We start from the raw sequence: 16,028 nt of genomic DNA on the forward strand, positions 1-16,028 counted from the left end.
TGGTGGGGTCGGGTACAGGATCAAGGGGCGCGTCAACACACTGACCACGCCCACTCACCTGGCTCCAACCCGGGACATGTCCCCGCCTCTAGCCCCGCCTTCATTCAACCCACGCTGGGAAACCTGGCGTGCTCCCCCCTCCCCTACTCCAAGTGGAATCTGACCCCATCCCTCCCTCCCGACCCCAACCCTGGGACCCTCCCTCCTTAGTCCTTTTCAATAACTGGCCCACCCCTCCGAGCGCCGTCCGTGGAACGCTGGCCTTATGCTTTTCTCACCCTGAAGCTCGGCCACCTGTGCCTGCTCCATCTTCAGAGAATCCCTCAGGGTCACCTGCGACGCGGGGGTGGGGGTGGGGTGTGGGAAACTGGACTTCTGTCCTTGGGCGCTGGACCCCTCCTTAAGCCCTGGGATCAGAGGAGCTTGGGTCCAAACCCCCTTCAGTTTCCACTCCGACCGTCCCCTGCACCTCAGTCTCCCACCTTGAAGAGTGGCCATGACTCCCACCCTCCCAGGGCCACCGATAAGGGTGTGATCCTAGAAATGGGAGTTTTGAGGCCCTCCCCAAGAGAATTTGGAAGCTCCCCATGCCCAAACTCTAGGAGAAGTTTCCAGATCCCCCGGGGCTATTGCCCAAGAAGATTGAGAGTTTCAAGGTTCCCCCATATCAGGACACAGATGAAAATTCCAGAGTCTCTCAGGATGCAGTGGAAGTATCAAGAGCCTCTTTCTTTGGGACCTGGTGAGGTCCCGATCCCAACCCCTAGGGGGGACTTCTGCTCCATCAAGACTGGGGCCCGAGGGGAGTTTCTAGCTCCCACACACCAGTGCCCTGGAGTCTGGAGATTCCCCCATATCCTAGCAGGGATACTGAGGCCCCTGATTTGGGTGCTGTGGGGAGTTTTAAGGCCCCACCCCACACTAGCACCCTGGAGAGAGTTTAGAGGTCTCCAAACCCTGGTGGGGACATCCAGGGGGGAGTTTTAAGGTCTATCTTGATCTCCACACAGACCCTGTAAGAACCCCCCGCAAGTACAGGGCCCTCTCTAGGGGGTGAAGTGGCTTACCACCGTCTGGTTGCAGGTGGCGGCCTGGACCTCCATCTTTTGTAAGACTTCCTGGGCCTGGGTTAGCTGGTGCTGCACGTACCGAGTGAGGTTCTGACACTCCTGCTCTGCTTGGAGGCCATCCGTGCAGTGCTTGCTGTTGGCCCTGACAGCGAAGATGACCAAGGCTACAAGTAGAGCCATCAGAATCACCAGTAGCAGCAGGAAGCACAGGCACCGCGGCAGCTTGCAGCAACGCAGCACCGACTCATTCAAGTGGTCAACCATGGGCACAGGGCTGTAGTGATAAAAAGTAGGTGCCCTCCAGATCTGTCCGTAGGGAGTCTGGACGGGAGTTAGGGGAAGGCGCTGGAACCTCTTCTGGGCTGGGGCCACCCCCTTATTAGCATAGGAGCTGTGCTTACCAATGACAAGTTCCAGGAGGATCCTCTGACTTGGAGTTACTTGAATGGGGGCATCTAAAGGCAGAGCAGAGCCCAGGCTTTCTGTTTCGGTTTCCTTTTTCCCGTTCTCAGAAAAAGAGGTGGGTTGTTTCTGCCTAGTTGTGGCCTCGGGACTTTCTGGGTTGGTTGCTGGCCAGTGAGATCCTGTGGGAGGGGAGCTGGGGCTACCTGCGACACCCCATCTCAAGTCCCTGCCCTTCTCCTTTATGTTTCTGAGGGTGACAACTGCAGTTACTGAGTGTTTAGTGCATGCCACCTTTGTGTTCATCTGTACCACGACCTGAAGAGGCCGAGGGCATTTTTGGTTCCCAAGTCCCCAGCTGGGGAAACTGAGGCTGAGAGGTGACCAGTGGACTGGGGACAGGGTCTGGGTCTGACAGAAGAGGCTGGGTTTTGAATTCAGGGGTCTCCCTGGTGACCTAGCAGGGGTTCACTTAGCATCCCTGCCCCTCCCCCCCGCCAAGGGGACCGTAGGGTGCCATGGAGAGTGTCAGAGGAGGGACCATAGCCTGTGGGAGCGGAGAGACGATCTGGATGGACCCACGAGACTAAGGCTGCAGTCCCCCTATTTGGCCACCAGAGGCTGCCCCAGCCAACAAACCAGATCCCTGTTCTAGCTCCACCCAGGAACCGGCTCCTACTTCCACAGTCTGCCCCTACCACGCCAGGACTCCACATAAACCCTCTGAACTGTAAGCGAGCAGGACCCCGTGGGGCCTTCATTCCTGAGTTGTTTTTACAGATGTGAAACGCCTCCCTCGCCAAACGGAAGATGTTAACTACTTGATGACCATGAGCATGTAGCCCCCAGGCCTAGTGGTGCCTAAGGATTGACCATGCTAACCCCTGTGACACCACCCTGTTACCTCACCATCAGCCAATCAGAATTGTGCACGAGCTGATCACAGACCCTGTGACCAACACCTCCCCCCACCGCCGCCGCCCACATACCCGGCCTTTAAAAATGTTTTGCTGAAACCCTTCGGGGAGTTCAGGGTTTTTCTGAACCCCGCGTTCACGAGCCTCCCGCCTCCTTGCATGGCCCTGCGATAAACCTTTCTCTGCTCCAAGCTCTGACGCTTCGGTTTGTTTGACCTCACTGTGCGTAGGGCACACGGACTTGTGCTAACAGAACCTCAGTTTCCTCATCTGTAAAGTGCGGCCATAACAGGAGCAGCCTCAGCAGGAGGGGCCGGTGAGGAGTTTTGAGTAAAATGCCTTGGCATCCAGTAGGCACTCAATGGATGTGTGGACGGCTGTGTGGCTCAGGGCAGAAGGAGAGGTGGGTAATGCAGAAACACGGCCATGGAGTGAGGAGCCCATTTTGAGGAAAGATGATCGTGTCCATCTGGAACACGCCGAACCCAGAGGGCCCGGGGGTCGTCTGGGGAGAGGCCTCCGAAGGGGGTTGGACCCTGGAGCGAGCTTCAAGGAAACTCAGGCCACACTGATCTCCCCTCCATGTGGCCTGGGGAGCCAGAGCTTCCTGTTGGAAATCGGCTTGATTACAGGCTTCCAGTTGCCGGCTGTGACCTCTGGAAGGCAGCTGCGTGCTTTTCCTGTGGCTTCTTCAGCCGCAGCCTGACCACAGCCCAGATTCTGTTGCGTCAGCCATTTGCCGTGTTTGCAGTCAGCTGGGTCAGATGGTGCATGGGGCCAAGGCCAGGGGCCCAGGTCCCCAGTTGGACATCTCTCTGCCTAGAAGACCCCCATTAAAACCACTCAGCAGCCAGATTGACAAGGGATCAGTGATGATCTTGCGGAGGAGGCCCAGGGGGAGCTTGTGTGTCCCATGAGTAGGGTCCTCCGTTCCAGGCCAGGACTCCAAGTGCAAAGACACGACCCTTGGCAAAGCTGACTTATTGGAGCTCCGCTGTGCTGGCCTTAAGACTTCAGGGTCAGCTTGGGACCATGATTTCAGGTAGAGGCCAAGAGAGTGTGTGAGCAGCCCTGCCTCCCTATGGGACCCTAGGCAAGAGATTTCCTCATAGCCCCAGTTTCCATAGCTGTAAAATGGGGGTGATCATAATAGAACTTTTGGGTGCCCCCCCTTACATTCTGCAACCAAAGCAAGTGCCTTATTCACCTCACTCTAATCCCAGTGCTGCAAACAGAAAGTCTGTGGGTTTTCCCTCTAAAATTCCCAATGGAAATAGTTATGCCACCGTTCTGCTGATTTTAGCTTCGCTAGTTTTTAAAGAATCATTTTATTTTGGTTTGCAGAAATATAGCGAAGAGAGTACAGAAACATTCCATAGACCCCACACCCCATTCTCCCTACTTTGACCCTCTTACAGCTGTATGGTACCTTTGTTACAACTAATGGACAAATTCTGATTGATAACATTATTATTAGCTGAAGTCCATGCATTATTCAGATCTCCTCAGTGTGTCGCTAATGTCGCTTTTCTGCCCCAGGATCCTCACGGGACATTTATGTCTCTGGGCTGAGACAGTTTTTCAGACTTGCTTGGTCTTGATGAACTTGACAGTTTGGAGTCAGGTGTTCCGTAGGAGGACCCTCAGTTGGGATTTGTCTGGTGTTTTTCTCGTGGTTGGACTGGGCTTTGGAGAGAAGAACCACGGAGGGGAAGTGCCTTTCTCATTACACATGTGTCCAGGGCACGTGCCGTCAGTGTGACTTATCCCTGTGATGTCGACCTTGATCACCCGGCAGAGGTGGTGTGCCCTTTGGAAGGAAGTCACTATTTACAGCCCACACCTAAGGGATGGGGAGTCGTGCTCTACCTCCTTGAGGGCAGAACGTTTGTGTACATTGTTTGGGATTCTTCTGCCTGGGAGATTTGTCTCTTCTCCCTCATTTATTTATTTATTCAATAATTTATTTACATCTGTGTGGACTCATGGATATTGATTTTACACTTGACATTATTTTGTCACTCAAATTGTTCCAACTTTGGCTCTTTGTTACTTTTGACAAATTTAGTTCCACCAAAACATACTGGAACATTCCTCGTAGGCAAGTAGAAACCACAGGCTCATAAGGGGTTCAGTTAAGAGGAGGCCACCCTCATTCTCTGGGGCGGGCAGGGCAGAGACACTATTTTAGGAGCAGGGAGCACACACAAGGGAGATTTTTCTTTCCTTTTCTTTTTCTTTTTTTGGCTGTGCCTCATGGCTTGTGGGATATTAGTTCCCAGACCAGGGATGGAACCCAGGCCCTCAGCAGTGAAAGCGCAGAGTCCTAACCACTGGACTGCCAGGGAATTCCCATAGGAGATTTTTCTTTTTGTGGTTAATTATAAGAGAATAATGTAAGACATTAAAGAAACACATTTCGTAAAGGACCAAAAGCTCATCCATAATCCTTCCTTCACTTAACTGCTTTATTTCTGTTCATGAAACTACACATGTATTTCATTGCATTGACAGAACACCTTACTTTGGGACATTGAGGTGTTTTCAGTTATATATGGCCATGTGTGGGCGACAGAAGACATCGCCATGCTTATAGGAAGGCGCTGGCCCAGCGACGATTCCGCCCCCAGGGGACATTTGGCAATGGCTGGAGACAGTTTCGGTTGTCACAACTGGGGGAGGAAATGCGCTGGCATCTAGTGAGTGGGAACCAGGGCTGATGCTCAACATCCTATATAATACATAGGACGGTGACCCCACCACTACAGGGGATGCTGGGTCTCAACAGTGCCGAGGGTGAGAAGCATTGCCCTGGAGGGTCTTAGGTGCAGCTTAGGAATCAGACTTGACCTCAAATTCCATCTTGGCTCTGGACCAGCTACTTCACCTTGCTGAGATTGTGCTTTCTTTTTTCTTTTCTTTTCTTTTTAAAAAAATATATGGTTATATAGAATGAGCTCGTCTTTTTTTCAAAAAATTATTTATTTATTTAGATGCGTTGGGTCTTCATTGCTGCGCACAGGCTTTCTCTAGTTGCGTCCAGTAGGGGTTACTCTTCCTTACTGGGGGAGGGCTTCTCATTGCCGTGGCTTCTGTTGCCGAGCACGGGCTCTAGGCGCATGGGCTTCAGTAGTTGTGGCACACGGGCTTCAGTAGTTGTGGCACAAGGGCTTAGTTGCTCCATGGCATGTGGGATCTTCTGGGACCAGGGATCGAACCTGTGTCCCCTGCACTGGCAGGCAGACTCTTAATCACTGCACCACCAGAGAAGTCCCAGATTGTGCTTTCTTATCGAATGGGTGTGATATCAGCTCCTTCCCAAGCTGTTATGATGATGAAATAAATCGATATATCAAAAGCGTTTAGATCAATACCTGGTGCCTTCTCACATCCCTGTGAGAGTTCATCCCTGTCACCATTTGATAAGTTTTGGATTCAATTGAATTCTTTCCTTAGATTGAGTTCCCAGAAATGGGGTTACTGTGTCCAAGGGGAGGCACGTCTCCCTGCCTCTTGGTCTCCCTAAAGAGGAATCCAGAATTTAATCTATTGCCTGCCCCTGAGTGGATTCTTGTCTCTCTCAGTATGTCACAGTCATTCTTGTTTTCCTTCCAGCTCCTCTCATGGTCCCTGTTCCAGCAGCTCCTCCCTCTCCTGTAAGACACAGAAGCTCCAGAGTGTCCTCCACCCACATTGGACATTTCCCTGGGTCCACAGTTCAATCAGCCCTCCTTTCTCAGTCCCAGGGCTGAGTGTGGGCATTCAAACCATGTTCCTTGTTGCAAGAGGTCACCAAAAGGATGTGACCACCGGTTGAACTGGGAGCTGGACCGGGGCAATTGGAGGCTCCATATCTCTTCCTTTATCCTTGGAATGTATATTCTGCCCACTTTTCTCATTTCAAGTCACTTCAAGACAAACTTTGAGAAAGTAATGCTCTTTTGAGACCATCTAGATGATATATCTGACTGTACCCCCATGAAGGCCTCTGTATAAACTTGTAAGATTCTGGTGGGTGGGTGTAGATATCTACTCATCTTGCAGCCACACAAGACAAGCCTCATAAGTAAGTTCCCTTGCTTATTAAACCTGCCACCTACCCATCTGGAGTGGTCTGCCTCTTTCTTCCATCTCTCCTTACCCTCTCTCTATAGGGGCCAGTTTCAGATGTCACTCAAGGAATTCCAGAGGTTGGGAACCAACAATTGGTGAGACAGCCAGGAGACTGCAAAAATGGGCCTTGGGGAAGAGGCATTGCAGGGGAAATTACAGGTTGGTCATCAACCTCTTTGTGGGGAAGAGTGGCCTGTATGTAGATGCTCACGGACCTCTGCATAAGTTCAAGGATGTCCTGAAAACACCAACTGGTCTGCTGTTCTCTTTGAGGAACTATGCAGAGTGCACTTCAGGAAAGAAGGGAGATTAATGGCTTCCACAGGGGGCTGGTCACTGATGCCCAGCTAGAGGCTGAAGTTTGAGTTAGAAGTTGAGGGAAGAGCTGAGGTTAGAGAAGGATGTGAGGTTGTTCACTTCTCTCCTAACTTTGGGGCTGAGGGACAACGTGAGAGAGCTGGATGTTAAGTTGGAGAACCGAGTGTGCTGTTTTTCAAAGCTAGGAGGGTGCAAGCTGTCTCAGACTAAGGTCGGGACACTTGTGACAAAGCCGCTAAGAGGTAGGACCCCTGGGAAAGTGAGGAGAGTGAACGGGAAGCTGTTGTGGTGATTGATGGTGAAACAGACAAAGCGGTCTGTGCTGTCGGACCCCTAAGACCAAGGAAAGCAAAAGCACAGCAATGACAAACCCAGCCAGTGGGGCAGTCCCCAGTTCAGGAAACATTCATGATGAGAGAATATATGCCTGCTGAGATTATTGATATAGCGTCTGGGAAAATTAATAAACATTTAATTTAAAATGGAGTGGGGAGGCCTGAAAGACGAGCTCTCATACCTTACCCCTCAGTGTCAGTTCTGCAACAGAAAGAGATGGTACCTTTGCATCTCCAACAGGAAGAAGATTACTACTTTGCTACCCAACAGGAGGAAGGAAGGATTTCTCCTTGCCTGGCAACGGCCCAGCCAATGAGAGACTGTCACAACTCAGCCCAAGAAAAGCCACTACACTTCAAACTCCCAGTTTCCTCCAATGGATTCTTTGTTTATAACAGCCCTTCCCAACTCCCCCCGCCACTTCTCGATAAAAGAACGTTTCTCCCCTATGTCTCCAGGCTTGCCTGTGGTTCTCCATAGATTGCATGTCCCAAATTGCAATTCTTTGCTGTTCCCAAATAAACCCATTTTGTTGGTAAAATAACTGGCTGTTTTAGGTCAATATTACTTGGTATCTGAGAAGTGGGGTTCTGAGAAGACCCCCAGTGACTCTGAGGCTGGTGAGCAAACAGGTGTTGGTACCCACAGAGCCCACTGAACTCCCTGCTTCCTTGCCAACCCTTGAGTTTGAGGGTAAATTTTCTCCTGGATTCAAGCTCTGCTCTTTTTGCATTTTGAAAGTCTCCAGGCTTTATTTGGGAATCTGCTTATTGTATTTATTTATTATGTTAATTAATTAATTTATTTTTGAAGCCTTCATCCTTTCTGTTAAAGGCTTTGTCCTTTCTGGGAGTACTCATTTGGCACTTCAGCCTGACTTTTGAAACCAGGCTATATCTCCTGGAACTGTGCTAGTCCTCAGTCTAATTCCTTTTGGAACCTGGCTGTTCTTATTGGAACTGTGCTATTTACTCCCCAAGCGGGGCATCAAGCTATCAAGCTGGTTCTTTTTTTTTTTTTTTTTTTTTTTTTTTGCAGTACGCGGGCCTCTCACTGCTGTGGCCTCTCCCGTTGCAGAGCACAGGCTCCGGACGCGCAGGCTCAGCGGCCACGGCTCACGGGCCCAGCCACTCCGCGGCATGTGGGATCTTCCCGGACCAGGGCACGAACCCGTGTCCCCTGCATCGGCAGGCGGACTCTCAACCACTGCGCCACCAGGGAAGCCCCCAAGCTGGTTCTTTAAATGGGGTGAAAGTGAGGGCGGATCGGTGGGTTGGGCAGAGGCATACTTAAGTGGTCTGCATACCACCTTGGCGGTGCTGTGTGCAGGAATCAGGCACAGTACCGTGCTTTCACTGGCACCACAGGAATAGCAGTTGGTTTGTGGTCTTTCTGTATCTTATTGTTCATAACTGCCCCTACTGAGCATGCGTGTAGTTATTTTCAGTCCCTTACATTATAGTTTCTTTGTATTCTGTTGCTAGAGGAGACATTTGTCCAGGTGCAAGCCTTCCAGTAAAGGGTCCCAGGTCCCAGCCTGTCTCAAAACTTACCAACCTGGTTTTCCAGATCTATATCAGTTAGTCCACATGCTTGTTGGTGAGGGTCAAGACAAATATCGGATGAAACTAGACAAATGGGAACATCCTCTGAAAGAGATTTAGAAAAATAAACCCCTACCTTTTGGCAAGAAGCTAGAACATTTGCTGGAGACCTCCACTGATAAGTTACAGGAGCTTTTCCTACACCTATTGATTGGAACAAAATTTAGGCTTGCACACAAAAATCTGATGAACCTGTCCATGACTATTATTATCAACTTCAGATTGTTTTCAAAGAAAATTCTGGTCTTCCTTCAGATGCTGAATCCACTTGGGTAGCCTTTAACTCTGTGTTTACTAGTGTGCTGAACTGGGATCTTTCTCTTTTAGTTAAAAGGACCAGGGTCGAGGGGGAAACTATGTCCACTCCAGATTTAGTTCATTTGGCAAATCAGCTCGCTCACACCCTAGATGCGTCACCTAGAAGAAAGACCTGCAAAATACTTAATTTTCAACTCTGAAAAATGAAGTTCTCTAAATGAAACCAAAACTTTCTAGTTTCTGCTATTATTGCAAAAAGCCAGGACGTTGGAAATGAGATTGTTACAAATTTAGGCTTTCAGACATCTTCAGTTTTCTAACCAGCCTTTCTAATTCCCAATGATGAGGCTCCGAGGAATTACATCGGCTCTTCCCAATACTCTGTCTTAATCTGCTCAGAGAAACAACTCTCCAGACTGGAAATGAACCTCTCTCTGTCCTTACTGACACTGGAGCCACACTCTGGGTGTCCAGTCCCACTGCTTTAGAGCAGCCCCTGCCTTGGAGAACCGAAACAGTTCAAACATCGGGGATCTCTGATGAACCTCAAGAGGTTCCTGTCTCTGAGCCTATTCCCTTTTGTTTAGGTCCCTTGAGGGATACCCACCCTTTTCTCCTTAGTTCCTCTGCCCGTATTTATCAGGCTGAAACTTCTTAGAAATGTATCATGCCAGAATTTCTTTCTCCCAAAATGGGGAAATAATACTTGAATTTGACAGTAGCAATCAAAATAACCAATCAGGTGAATTAAATAACCCTTCAACATCTTTTATTTGCCCCATCTCTGATGATACTGGAGCCGATTCTGGAAACCCTGATCATTTGTCCCTATTGATTCAGCTACCACCCCCCTTATGGGCAAAATCTCCATCTGGTGTTGGCAAAATCCACAGTGCATCTCTCATTGATATTCAAGTCGATCTCTCAAAACTTCTCCCCAGGAACTTCCCTGGTGGCACAGTGGTTAAGAATCCGCCTGCCAATGCAGCGGACACGGGTTTGATCCCTGGTCCAGGAAGATCCCACATGCCACGGAGCAACTAAGCCCATGCACCACAACTACTGAGCCTGTGCTCTAGAGCCCACAAGCTACAACTACTGAGCTCACGTGCCACAACTACTGAAGCCCTGGCGCCTAGACCCCGTGCTCTGCCACAAGAGAAGCCACCCAATGAGAAGCCTGCACACCGCGACGAAGAGTAGCCCCTCGCTCGCCGCAACTAGAGAAAGCCCGCGGGCAGCAACGAAGACACAGCACAGCTGAAAATAAATAAATAAATAAGTTTATTAAAAAAAAAAAAAACAAACCTCTCCCCAGAATTAATCAATACTCTATAAGTAAAGATGCGCTTCAAGTTATAAAGCTCATAACAGAAGATTACAAGGGCCAGCGGCCTCATTATTCCTTACACTAGTCCTTGTAACACTCTTATTTTACCTGTGAGAAAACTCAAGGGCTGAGGATGGAGGTTTGTTAAGGAGCTCCGAGCAATAGACAACATTGTTATCCCTTGTCACCCTGTTGTTTCTAACCTATCCACACTACTAACATTCGTTCACACTGAAAGCAAAAGTTTCACCATAATTGATCTATGCAGTGCATTCTTCAATATTCCAGTTGATAAGGCTAGCCAATATCTTTTTGCCTTCACCTGGGAAGGACAACAATACACCTCAACAGTAGTGCCCCAGGGTTTCACAGAGAGTCCCTCTTAACTTTTCATAAATATTCATTCATTCATTCATTCATTTATTCATTTATTTATTTATTTATTTGCCACAGTGCACGGCATGCGGGATCATAGTTCCCAGAACAGGGATCGAACCCTTGCCCCCTGCAGTGGAAGCATGGAGTCCTAACCACTGGACCACAAGGGAAGTCCCTTAACTTTTCACAAAATCTTGAAAGCTGATTTGGATAATGCAAAATTTTCTTCAGACTCTACTTTTTTGCAATATATAGATGATTTGCTCCTATGCTTCTTTTCTCAATCCTCTTCATGGGAAGATAGCATCCACCTGTTAAAGCTTTTGGTCTTGGGAATTCCCTGGTGATCCAGTGTTTAGGACTCGGCAGTGGCCCAGGTTCAATCTCTGGCCAGGGAAATAAGATCTTGAGGCCAAAAAAAAAAAAAAAAAAAAAAAAAAAGAAAGAAAAGAAAGAAAGAGAAAAAACAAACAAAACAAAACAACTTTTGGTCTTATAAATTCTCCAAAGAAAAATTGCATTTTGCTCAAATTTAAGGTTTGATGTTTACGGTACCTGATCTTGGAACGAGGACTACATTTGGATCCAAGTAGGCTTCACAGCATCCTGAACTTCCCAAAACCTAAAACTAAGCAGCAATTATGAGGTTTTCTTGGGCTAGCTGGCTACTGTTGAAATTGGATTCCAAATTTCTTTCTTATGGTCCAGCCCTTATATGCTTTAAAAACATATAAACAGCAAACTTGACCCCGTTATTTGGGGAGGTCAGGATGGCATAGCTTTTGGAGCCTTATAGAAAAACTTAATGAGACCACCTGCTCTTGGACATCCTAATTATCAGCTTCCCTTTTTCCTTTTTGTATTTGAGAAGGAAGGGAATGCTCTTGGAGGACTCATCCAAAAACATGGGGACCGTCATTGACCCATAGGGTATTATAGCAAGTATCTGGACCCTGTGTGCTACAGAATACCCACCACCTTTGCTTTAGAACCATTCCTCCTACTGGCCTTCTGGTTAAGGCCACCAAAGAAATAATTATGGAATCCCCCTTAACCATATTTGCACCCCATGCAGTAGAACCTCTCCTGAATTCCCAGCACGCTCAACACTTTTCAGTTGCTTACATCCTATGAAATCCTTCTGCTAACTGCTGTTCACGTAACTCACGTTGTTGTAACCTCAACCCTGCTATTTCTCTCCTCTCCTTCACTGACGCATCCCCTCATGACTATTTAACACTGACAGATCACCCTTTGACTCTCTGTAATAATTTACAAGAGACTCCTCTAACCAGTGTAGATAGTTCATGGTTTACTGATGGCTCCTAATTAAAGGATGACAATGGTAAACATCGTGCTGGGTATGTTATTACACCTCTTAAAATTGTTGAGCCAGCACCTTTATCTTTGGCTACTTCGACCTGACAAGCTGAATTATACACTCTCACTCAGACTTGTACTTAGGCAAAAGCAAAACTGTAAACATTTACACCAATATCCAGTATGCCTTTGGGGTAGCCCATGACTTTGGGATATTATAGAAACAGCAAGGTTTCCTTACCTCTAATGGGGAAAATATTAAAAATGGCTCTTATACCCAAAATCTATGAGATGTCATGCTCTTGCCAGCCGCTTTAACTACTATTAAGATCCCTGGGCATTCCAAGCTTGACTCCCTAGAGGCTAAAGGAAATCAACTCACTGATATTTTTGCCAAAAACTGCTCTCAAAGGAACCAATGGCCAGGGGCTTCCCTGGTGGCGCAGTGGATGGGAGTCTGTCTGCCGATGCAGGGGACACGGGTTCGTGCCCCGGTCTGGGAAGATCCCACATGCCGCGGAGCGGCTGGGCCCGTGAGCCATGGCCGCTGAGCCTGTGCATCCGGAGCCTGTGCTCCGCAGCGGGAGAGGCCACAACAGTGAGAGGCCCGCATACCGCAAAAAAAAAAAAAAGGAACCAATGGCCAAACTTCTGTCATGGTCCAAAGGGATGCTCCCTAAGATGATCTAGAAAAATTGACAAGAAATGCACAACCATTGGCCCCAGAAAAGGAAAAGCAACGTTGAGAATCTAGTAACTGTTCATTTGATAAAAAGAGAGAACTCTCGTTTGGGTTAAATAACAAATCCTGACTGGACTTGTACATCATCTGGTGACCTGAAGGTAAAGATATCCCAGAATTGAGGCAGACGACATCTGGTGAGGAAGCTTTCCCAAGATATTCAGGCTCAAAGGTTTAGAATTCACAGAAGCTTCTCTCTCTCTCTCTTTTTTTTTTTTTTACGTCTTTATTGGAGTATAATTGCTTTACAATGGTGTGTTAGTTTCTGCTTTATAACAAAGTGAATCAGTTATACATATACATATATCCCCAAATCTCTTCCCTCTTGCGTCTCCCTCCCTCCCACCCTCCCTATCCCACCCCTCTAGGTGGTCACAAAGCACCCAGCTGATCTCCCTGTGCTATGTGCCTGCTTCCCACTAGCTATCTATTTTACGTTTGGTAGTGTATATATGTCCATGCCTCTCTCTCGCTTAGAAGCCTCTCTCTTTCATCTGGACTATTAATTGACTCTGGATTCTTATCCAAATCCTTGGTCTCTGAATTTGCAAACTACAGGCTGTATTATTGATAAAACATTTAGTTCCAAATAGTTCTTTTGAGATAACAATATTGTTTTTGTTTTTGTTTTTTTGCGGTACGCGGGCCTCTCACTGCTGTGGCCTCTCCCGTTGCGGAGCACAGGCTCCGGGCGCGCAGGCTCTGCGGCCATGGCTCACGGGCCCAGCCGCTCCGCGGTATGTGGGATCTTCCCGGACCGGGGCACGAACTCGTGTCCCCTGCATCGGCAGGCGGACTCTCAACCACTGCACCACCATGGAAGCCCCAACAATATTGTTTTTTAAAAACAAGTCTTTGAAGTTTTGCTATTTTTGTGAAAAGTCCATCAGTTATTGCTTCCTGTTTAATCCTGCACTGTCTTCCCAAACCACGTGTTTAATTTTCAGTTTTGAGTGTCCTCTTGCTGGTCTCACTACTCTAAGGTACAGACTTTAGATGGGAAACGCCTGAGAGGTCTCCCTCCTACTACCCCTTGTTACTCGAATGTGACCTCAGTAGGTTTCCAACCTGTGCATTTCTCCCTCCAGCTTGGGCCATGACACCCAGGAAAGTTTTCCTGGCATGGAGGGACAAAAGGTCACTGAATCTGGAAAAAAAAAGAAGCCTGACTCTTGATCAACAATGTTTACAGAGAAAGATTTTTGATCAAGAGGGGAAAATGTGAAAATTAACAAACAAAAACCTCACTTAAAATGGAGTCAAGAGGCCAGAATGGGTTCGTGCTACCACTCCTTCCCAACTGCAGATTCAACAGGAAGAGATGGTATCTTTGCATTTCCGACAGGAGGAAGGTTACTACATTGCTACCCAGCAGGAGGAAGAAAGAATTTCTCCTCGCCCAGCAATTGTCCAGCCAATGAGACTGTCAAAACTCAGCCAAACTCTTAGAGGAAAACATAGGCAGAACACTCTATGACATAAATCACAGCAAGATCCTTTTTGACCCAGCTCCTAGAGAAATGGAAATAAAAACAAAAATAAACAAAGGGGACCTAATGAAACTTCAAAGCTTTTGCACAGCAATGGAAACCATAAACAAGACCAAAAGACAGCCCTCAGAATGGGAGAAAATATTTGCAAAGGAAGCAACTGACAAAGGATTAATCTCCAAAATTTACAAGCAGCTCATGCAGCTCAATAACAAAAAAACAAACAACCCAATCCAAAAATGGGCAGAACACCTAAATAGACATTTCTCCAAAACCTCAGCCAATGAAAAGCCACTACACTTCAAACTCCCAGTTTCCTCTGACGGACTCTTTGTTTATAGCAGCCCTTGCCAACTTCCTCTTCTATAAAAGAATATTCTTCTCCTTTGTTTTCCAGACTTACCCGTGGTTCACCATAGATTGCATGTCTCAAACTGCAATTCTTTGCTGTTGCCAAATAAACACATTTTATTGGTAAAATAATTGGCTGTTTTATTGTTTTAGGTCAACACAGCCAAATTCCAGCAACAGGCCAAGGAAAGTATCCAGACGTGGTTAGTGCGGCTTTCGGATACCTGGGGTCGTGGCATTTTTCTGACTGGCCAGGAGGCAGAGAAAATGAGTAATATTACCACACACCCTGCCCTCTAGCAGCACCTGCATGTACTTGGGGGTTCAAATGACTCATTCCCTTATAGATTATTCCAGCCTGCAGGGCCCAGTGAGGGAGATGTCCCTGGGCATGTGGAACCCTGAAAATCTATAGAGGAGGTAGAACAAGTTCTTAGAGAGCTGGGAATAAGGGAGGCCATCTATGCTCTTGTCTTTGAGGGTCCTAATTGGGCCACATTCACTGCAGAAATGAAAGCCAAGGTACTCCAGTCTGCCCCCAACACCTGGTAGGGACTGGTATGGGATGTTGATATCCATGCTGAGCTAAGTCATGGGGATGGGTATGGGTCCCCGAGACAGAGGGGGAACTAGAGAAGACAAAAAGCTATCCCAGTTGGCTGTAAAGGGTTCAGTAAAAGTAACCCAGGAGCAAATGTGGTTTAACCTCATTGCTGCCAGGACCTCACCTGAAAAGGAAGACGAGCAACCCAATTAGTCAACCTGTGGAAAGCCTTAAGACTGGAATAGTTCAGACCTGCCCTGACTATCCCTAGTGCCCTGCTAGCTCTCACAGAAGCCTCAGGGATACAGTCCTATTCGGGATGGGTGCCTCCCATGCCTAAGGTTTAAGATGCAGGGCAAAATCACCTCCAGGTGAAGCCTATTGAGAGCAATTGGAGGCTCCAAGTTGAAGTGACTATTCACTAGTCCCTTTGAAATAAATAAAAGGTGATGGCTCTGGTTGACACTGGAGCCAAATGTACTCCACTATATAGCCGCACTCAGAAGTTTTCAGGCCCCCTTGGTGCCACTGATGATTATGGAGGGCAATGCCTTTGGTTAGGAAGGTCCCTTTGACATTGTAAATTGGGTGTTCTCCCCACCGAGAATATGAGGTTTTTCTCTCTCCAATACCAGAGAACATATTGGGTATTGACATCCTACAAGTTCAGTCTACAGACCTCTACCTGTGACTTCCACATTGAGGTTAGAGTAATCAAACCAATGCTGAGGGGAGATGCCAGCTGGGAACCAGTAAGTCTACCGGCCCCCTCACATAGTGGTTACTGGGCTTCCCTGGTGGCGCAGTGGTTGAGAGTCCGCCTGCCGATGCAGGGGACGCGGGTTCGTGCCCCGG

The 16,028-nt window shown here is 47.9% G+C and overlaps 1 protein-coding gene across 1 annotated transcript in view; it reads right to left on the reverse strand.

The window, feature by feature from the left end:
• The window catches only part of BST2 (bone marrow stromal cell antigen 2), a 2,896-nt gene extending 1,495 nt beyond the window's left edge, over window positions 1-1,401 (reverse strand). Inside the window, exons 1-2 of the mRNA XM_024767431.1 lie at window positions 1,068-1,401; window positions 257-333 (exon numbers count right to left, since the gene is read on the reverse strand). Coding sequence (XP_024623199.1) covers window positions 257-333; window positions 1,068-1,334 — 344 coding nt within the window. The 5' untranslated portion in view covers window positions 1,335-1,401. The remainder of the gene's footprint in view (window positions 1-256; window positions 334-1,067) is intronic.
• Between the last annotated feature and the right edge of the window lie 14,627 nt (window positions 1,402-16,028).

Source organism: Neophocaena asiaeorientalis, unplaced genomic scaffold (assembly GCF_003031525.2).
Source record: "Neophocaena asiaeorientalis asiaeorientalis breed wild unplaced genomic scaffold, Neophocaena_asiaeorientalis_V1.1 scaffold87, whole genome shotgun sequence".
NCBI lineage: Eukaryota > Metazoa > Chordata > Mammalia > Artiodactyla > Phocoenidae > Neophocaena > Neophocaena asiaeorientalis.